The 8,250-nt window shown below is 39.9% G+C and overlaps 1 protein-coding gene across 1 annotated transcript in view; it reads right to left on the minus strand.

Moving 5' to 3' along the window:
* Positions 1–8,250, minus strand: part of LOC106513812 (Golgi reassembly-stacking protein 2) — a 9,966-nt gene continuing 1,716 nt past the window's right edge. Inside the window, exons 5-10 of the mRNA XM_014002813.1 lie at positions 5,994–6,124; positions 5,740–5,872; positions 5,356–5,479; positions 5,122–5,229; positions 1,348–1,443; positions 1–1,183 (exon numbers count right to left, since the gene is read on the minus strand). Coding sequence (XP_013858267.1) covers positions 924–1,183; positions 1,348–1,443; positions 5,122–5,229; positions 5,356–5,479; positions 5,740–5,872; positions 5,994–6,124 — 852 coding nt within the window. The 3' untranslated portion in view covers positions 1–923. The remainder of the gene's footprint in view (positions 1,184–1,347; positions 1,444–5,121; positions 5,230–5,355; positions 5,480–5,739; positions 5,873–5,993; positions 6,125–8,250) is intronic.

An 8,250-nucleotide genomic window follows, 5' to 3' on the forward strand; every position in this document is an offset into this window, starting at 1 on the left:
TAAAATTCATTTGGCTTTTATTGCTCGCGCTGTGCATCCAGTTCATACAGAAACACCCTGTGGCTTTACTGCAGCTCTGCCCAACAATCCGCTTTGACCCTTTTAATGGGGACCAGTTAAATAACGGGGTCACCGAACGGCAAGTCCATCCACTGCTGAGAAGCTCCACCGTGTGTGTGTCTCCTCAGGCGAGGCCGTCAGCCTGTTACTGACTGTAACAACGATGTGTAGGTCTGCATATACATGGGGTCTTAGAGGGACAATCGTTTCAAAACGCAAAAAAAAAAGGTGCAAAATAATGCAGATTCATTCACTGAAACTTTAACAGAAAAGAATTATGCATTTGTTTAATGACTCTACTGATCGGAGGGAAAACTCTCATAAAAAGGTTACACTGTAGAGCTGGACAATAGGACAAAATTTACATGTTTACAGTTACATATGTTTTTACTACAGCAGTGCAGATTAATTTCTTTGTAAGCCCACTTCAGTAAAATCTGTTCATTATCCAGCTCCTTTATCGTACAATGCTTATATATGTATAAAAAAGAAGAAGAAGAAGAAGAAAAAAAAAGGCCCAGTCAGAAAAAGGAAAAGTCAAAGAAAGTTCTGGTTTGTTGTGACTGCAGGAGTTAAAGCAAACAAACCAAAGACTAGACCTGCTCTTCATTTACGCAGCAGCTTAGACGAGCTGCAGCGCTACACTGTCCACACACACACACACACACACACACACACACACACACACACACACACACACACACACACACACACACACACACACACCCCTCCCTTCATAGTGTCTGAGTGCCTGCTCGCTCCTGGCCAAATAAATAGAAAACACCTAAAGACAGAAGGAGAAAAGAGGAACTGGGTGCGTTTACGGTTTGACTAGGTGGTGGGGGGCTATCCTCCCCTCCTCGTTATGATGACATCGATGTTTCCGTGGGAACAGGCAATTCTGTGGCCTTCCTGGAGTCTGCGTCTGTTGGGGGTACACAATCCACGGCTGGACCGGTCACGGGCGCAGCGGTGACTGTGACTGAGGCTGGGGGTGGGCTGGAGGTGGGGGGCATGCCGTGGGAGAGCAGAGAAGGCAGCTGGGAGGGCAGCATGGCTGGCAGGGGGGGAAATGAGGCGAGACCTGGTATGTTCAGGGGGGGCAGTGAAGCTAGAGGCGGGACTGGTGAGAAAAACAAGAACTAATTATTATTATTTAAGATTTATTCTCACACATTTAATTTAAGTATAAAAAGCAAAGCTGATGCAGAAATGTTTCAGACTCGTGTTGATAACCTCAAAAACAAGTAGCAAACATGGACTGAAGGTTGCAGATTATTCATTCACCTGCTGCTGGAACTGAAATAGTGCTGAGGTCTGGGAGGGGCAGGTTCAGGTTGGGAAGGTTGGGGAGAGGTAGTCCTCCTGAGAGGGGCATCAGTCCTGGGAAGTCACAACACAAACACATCAGTCAGCCACTCAAGTATTACAGTTTTATTTATTTAAATATATAACTGCTTTTATAAACCATCAGTCAAAAGCCTGGACACATTTTCCCAATGCTTTTTTCTTTTTGTCCTTCATTGTGTTGGTCCTGGGCTCATCAAGGCTACGAAGGAACACATAAGGAGCCACGTAGTGAACTTGGAGGTGTTGAATAAACCAGAATACATTTTAAATCTTGAATTGTTGAAGGTGGGAACCGTTTGTATTTATTGCAGGTTTTCAACAATACATTTACCTGTATCCACCGTTTAATACACTCCATGTATGGAACAATACAGATTTTTAACATTTATTTTATCAGCTTGTCTTCTGAAGATACTCTGTGTTGAAGGATCAGTGGATCTGTGTTCGACTACTCCACCTGGGCTGCATTGTGGAGCACAGATCCACGGAGAAACTGGCTGTTTCAGCAACATTTAATTGAAAAACTGTACATTTGAGGTTAAACAAATGTTCATAATTTCAATAAATAAGAAGGGCGTGAAAATCTGTCTTTTTTTTTGTATTGAAAAAATACCAAACCGTGACACTAAAGTATTGAACCGAATTTTCTGTATCATTGTACCCCTAATGTGTTTTTAAATTTTCAGTACTCCATGTTTAATAAATGTAACTATATTTTTCCCATCTAAAGACATTTTAAATCATAAAGTAGATTACTAGATTAATTCAACAATTCAATACGAAAATATATATTTTCAAACAACATTGCAACACAACCAAAACAGTTTCAGTTAAACAGTTAAATGCTTAAAATATGCCTAAAAGTAATTTAAAGTGTATCTTACCCCTCCTGTGAAAAGATAACTCTGCCCCAAGGCGAAATTTGAAAAATGCATCAAAGTGGGTAGGTGGGTAGGGGAGGGGGGGTTAGAGAGCGGAGGTGTGGCCAGGACTAGAGAACCTGACAGGCAGCTAGCATTAGCATAATTGATGCTACATGGAGAGTGACCACAGTATCGTAGATATTTACATCTCTAAACGATCTGAGGTGGAGGAGTTTTCACCCCCAACCCCACTCCTCACCAGAGGCAGAGAGAGACTTGATCAAGTCAGCTCAGTCTGGGACTGACTCGTGTTGGCTCCCTCGATCAGGACATGAAGCTCCAAAAGCCTCGGCTGAGCTCTGTCCGCCTCACCCCACACCAGCACCGGACAGAGGAGGTGGAGCGCTCCGATAGACTGACATAAAAAAATAAAAGCATACAGCTGCAGCTGCTCACAAGATCACTAGTTTAAATCAGGAATAAAACTGTTGGGTCTTGTTTGACTGAAGTTCGGTCCGGTTCAGCCCGCTGAGCTGCGGTCTTTCTGCCCTTTTTTTCCCCTCCCGCTGTGCAGGACGTACTGTGTGTGTGTGTGTGTGTGTGTGTGTGGGGGGGGGGGGGGGGTCAGCTCTCTCCACCCGAGGCTGAAGGTCAACAGACGATCATGCTAAGCTTGCTAACAGCTCCACCCTCTGACTGCTGCAGGGGCGTGTCTTAGAGAGAGGCTTTTATACCAGAACACAGCCGCTGTGACGAAACTGTGCAGAAGCAACGTCACAGAGGAGAGCCGTTAACCAATATGCAAATTTTGCTGCTCATATGGGTAGAGCAGTGGTACTGCAGGCTAAACATGTTTTTAGACCAAATATTACAGATTTGAACAAATACGCACAAAAACAGTACTATATAACATTTTAGACACATTCTAGACAGTTTATCAGCTAAAAAAGTTAATTTTGGTTAATTTAAGTTAATTTTTCTAAACCTCACTTATGTGTTTCATAAGAAACAGCACTTTTGGTCAAATAAACTGAACTTAAAAATCACACTAGATTTTATAATTACTGCCCATCTCCATGAAAGGAGGGCAACTCTACGTTATTGTATCAGATTGTAAAACTACTGTATTCTTATTGTTAGGGATGCCCTAATCCGATATCAATATTGGTCCAATATTAGCCAAACAATGAATATGCATCTAACACTCTGATACAAGCAGTCCATTTCAAGATTTCTATCCAGCAGAGCTCAGATCCAGCATAAATAACTTAAGTGACTTTAAATAGATATTTTATACATTTAGTTTTTATTTGATTTATTGAGGTACATTTTCAAGGTCTTCTATTTTATTATTCCTTTATTGTACAATATTATGTTTAAGATAAAAAAAATTATGTAGCCTATTATTTAATAAATGTGACCAGTCTTTCTCATACCTACTGTTGCAGAGTATTGTTTACTGTTTGACTTCATCAACACTTTGATTCCACACTACAAAAAGTAATGAAAGTCTGTAGGATTTGTTCTGATATCGTATCAGGTCAACATCGGTCAACACTCAAGGCTGCAATATCACTATCATATCGGAAGTGAAAAAGCTCCATCAGGACACTACTAATAATTGTCTTGTGTCCACCTCCATCCATCCATCCATCCATCCATCTTAGGATGATGCATATTAAATCAACATGTCAGCAGTAAACATCAATGTAAATATGCCAGAGTTAGCACAACAGCTAGTTTTCATCATTGTCCTAGGGCAGGTTTACCTTATTTCCCTCTGGGATCAATAAAGTATTTTTGAATTGAATTTGAGGTAAGAACAAGAATGATGTGAAGATGATGATGATGGTAAATGGTAAATGGTAAATGGTACTGAACTTATAGAGCGCTTTTCAAATCCCTCCGGACCCCCAAAGCGCTTTACACTAACAGACATTCACCCATTCACACTCACATTCACACACTGATGATGGCAAACTACACTGTAGCCACAGCTGCCCTGGGGCACACTGACAGAGGTGGGGCTGCCATGCATCGGCGCCACCGGACHCTCTGACCACCATCAGTAGGCAAGGTGGGTGAAGTGTCTTGCCCAAGGACACAACGACTGAGACGGCTGGACGGGGGATCGAACSAGTGACCTTCTGGTTCCAGGACGACTCCCCTAACCACTCCGCCACAGCCGCCCCATGAGGGATGATGATGATTAGGACCCAGTCTTTTAAGATAATGCTTTAACACAACAAAGCACAATCTTAAATTGTACTAAGTCTTTAATAAACTCCCACTTGTGCTGATTTGAGAGTTTGGATCGTCACATCTGTGGTTTCAGTCAATGTGCCAACAAAAGTTACCGGGAGAGGCTGCAGTGGCCAAATATATTCTCATGTGTGAGTGTCACTTTAAAATATGAAACACTCAGATTGTTGAGAGAAGCCCAGATTGGTTAGATCATATCTAGATAAAGAAATTCTAACATTTGACAGAAAACTACTTTAATTGTTTAATTCTGTGATTCTCTCTACATTTAGTGCATTACAGAAACCATAGAGTCACATTTAAAATGCACAAATTAAAACCACCTCATCATATTAAACAAAGACAAACAGGTTTAATTTATGGAATGATGTAACTTTTGATGAGAAAACTGAGCAAAAAGAAAACACAGGATAACTTATTAATGTGAGCAAACAAAAACTGGCAAAGCAGAAAAGGTTGGCTGTAACATTAACTGTAATCCAACAGAAGGAGAACCTTAATAAACATCTTTTTCTCTGGATGAGTGTGTACATACTGAGACATCTTTTAAAGATGAGCTGTGTTTGTTTTGTAATGAATCACCCACCTGGCAGTGTTGAGGCCGGGTTGAAGGTGGCGGCGGCAGGGTTCAGTGGAGCGATGGAGCTGAAGGAAGGGCTGGTGGAGGAGGGCAGGAGAGGGACGGTGGGCAGGCCTGAATGAGAGGGAGGGCATCAGACGTTACGAGGGATCGTGTGGAGAAAATATTGCCAAGTGCCGATAAAGCTCCTGCAAAGCATGAATTTACATGTGCCGCTGCTAATGAAAGGAAAAGGGACACCTGTTTGCAGCTCACTGGGCAGAGTGGGTGGGGCTGAGCTGATTGACAGGCCAGACAACGAGTCTTCAAGGCCAGCGGAGACGGCAGGTGTAGAGGTGGGTGGGGTCACGGCTGAGAGCTGGACCTGAGGAGCAGGATGGTGGATACAGATATGGGCGTTTATTTTAAATTTAGTATTTTGTTGAATTAAAAATTAAATAAAAGCAGCAGTTTGATTTAAAATGACTGACAAAAGAAAAAAAAAGCTACTTTATCTACAACATTTTAAAACCAAACTACAGCTAAAGATGCTGAGTTCTATAGAAGACACTCATGTCTGAGCAGCTTGTGTGAATTGTTCCTGAGCAGTGGAGTGCTATGATCTGAGCGTGAGTCGGTCCAAACCTCAGTGAATCCATCCTTGAGCGGACTGACGGGCTCACTGGTAGAATTCCCAGGGAAGCTGATCTTCTTCCCCTCCTCAAAAGGCCGGGTGGGGATTCTGTGGAGGTATCCGTAGCCAATCCCACATCCAAGGCTGGGAAAATCGCAAAGAAATAATACAAAATGAACCTGAAATCCTAACAACATAATGTGTTTATGTTGAATAAACAACTAAACTATGGGCTTTATTTGATTGGTTTAGGTGCATGTGTTACCTGCCATCCCCTCCCCAGGCACCGTTAGGTGTAATGACCACCTCTCTGCAGTTGTCAGTATCTGTGTTGTACACATAGAGCTTCAGGCCCTTTCCCTCGTGGCTCTCTATCAGAGAGAATAAGTCCTCGGACTAAAGAGACAGAGAGAAACACATCAAATACATTATTTTATCAGTTGAAATTATTGAAGTTCTATGAGTTGGTTGATTATAATATTTTACAGGTTGTGCATAAGGCTCACAAATGTATATATGACCCATCACATCAAAATGAGGATTAAGTCAAATTTGGTCAAAATGACCAAATCATATTTTCAGATTCCTGGTTTTAAAAGCTACATTTTGATACTTAGATCATCCTGATATCATTAGTAGATCTAGAGATGTATTATTTAATTTGTCTTGTTGGTTACAATAATACATATATACTTGGTCTAAATACTAATTTTAATTAATTTTATTGAGGATTTTTTTATGTAATTTGAAAAAGAAACCTCAAATAGTATTGGAACATAGAGATTTCCCAGATGGAAAGAAACAAAAGCTTTGATAGCTCACAGTGAAAATCTCAATATTTTAAAAAGGTGTTTTTCCTCAAAATCAGGTTTTTGGTTACTAATGCTCAAAAAAGTGCTTCAGATTTTTTTAGGATTATATTTCAGACAGTTCATTGAAATAATACATTGATAACACATTTATTTGTTATCAAAATTGTATAGGTCTTCTGGAAGGGTTCTTCTCTAATGAAACGTTTCGTCTCTCCTCCAAGAGACTTCTTCAGTCTGAGAGTTTCAGGCAAAATTCAGGCTTGCACTGCCTCCATGTGACTGATACTCACATCACGTGGCTATCGTTGACACCTAATTAACACCTACTGTTAACAAGGGGTGGAGTGATACTGGCAATGGCTGCGCTGTAGGAGGGGGACAACTGAAAACGGAGGCCTCCACCTCTGTTTAATGATGGACGGTCTTTCTTCACAAAAATGGCTTCTTTTACTCCTCTCTCAAAAAAAGAAGCCATTTTTGTGAAGAAAGACCGTCCATCATTAAACAGAGGTGGAGGCCTCCGTTTTGCCTGAAACTCTCAGACTGAAGAAGTCTCTTGGAGGAGAGACGAAACGTTTCATTAGAGAAGAACCCGTCCAGAAGACCTATACACTTTTTTTCTTTTTGATTTTTTACCTGGATTACTGAGATGCATCAGGACATTTAATTGTTATATTTTGACAAAATGTAATTTTTGCATGTGTTTTAATCAAAACACTATATCTGCTTATTTCTCCACACAAAACTTTTAGACTTAACCCTCGTTTCGATGTGATGGGTCACATATTACCTTTAAACAACCAATTAAATTTTGTTAAGAGAGAAAGTTGTTATTATCTGAAGGGGGTAGAGATGTTTGTGAAACCTGGATTTTGAACTAGTTTGAGGGAGCGGTGTGCGAGGAATAAGACTGTGGAACAATCTGGAGAGTGATGTCAAACAGGGTTCCTACAGTTTAAGGAAAGTTAAATTTAAGACCTTTTAATGCCAGGTGAAATTAAATTTAAGAATTTAATAAACACAAATGACAAAAAAATAAAAACTGGCAGAAACTCATGAACCAAAGTACTTTTGGTTTAAGTATTAAAATATTGCTAATAGACCAATTGTTTTTATCCATAGCTAACTATAACAGAAACATTCTTAGCAGTCAGTTTTGAACTTAATTTAATTTCAGGAAGTCCTCTAACGACTCAAAATTTGGAGTTTTAGGACCCACAGTGGGGTCTTAAAGCCAATTTGCTGTAGATGAAACCTTAAAGTGCCTGTGACATCAATGTTTTGTAAGTGAATGCATTTTTTGTAAGACAACATTATTAACATTTTACAAAACAAATTTCACGTTGCTCAGATGAACAGTTGAGATATTTGCATGTGACGTAACAGGAAGTGACGTCAAAGAAGAATGTCTGCATGTGAATATTTAAAAAAAATAATTTTTACCAATTACTTTAATATTTGAGATGAATTACAACCATCCTATGTACAATGTGTTAACATTTTTAAGACTTCTGAAAGAATGATTTAAGACATTTTAAGGCTAATTAAGGCCTTATTTTGGGATTGATGAATTCAAGGCCTTTTAAGACTTTAAAGATCTGCATTTTTGACAGGTCAAAAATGCAGATCAATGTTTATATTTAAGAGAATAAAGTAACTTTGTTAAAGAAATATGAAACAATATAAAGTTGTATGAAATGTTGTTTGACA

The sequence above is a fragment of the Austrofundulus limnaeus genome, unplaced genomic scaffold (assembly GCF_001266775.1).
Source record: "Austrofundulus limnaeus strain Quisiro unplaced genomic scaffold, Austrofundulus_limnaeus-1.0 Scaffold15, whole genome shotgun sequence".
NCBI classification, from domain to species: Eukaryota; Metazoa; Chordata; class Actinopteri; order Cyprinodontiformes; family Rivulidae; genus Austrofundulus; species Austrofundulus limnaeus.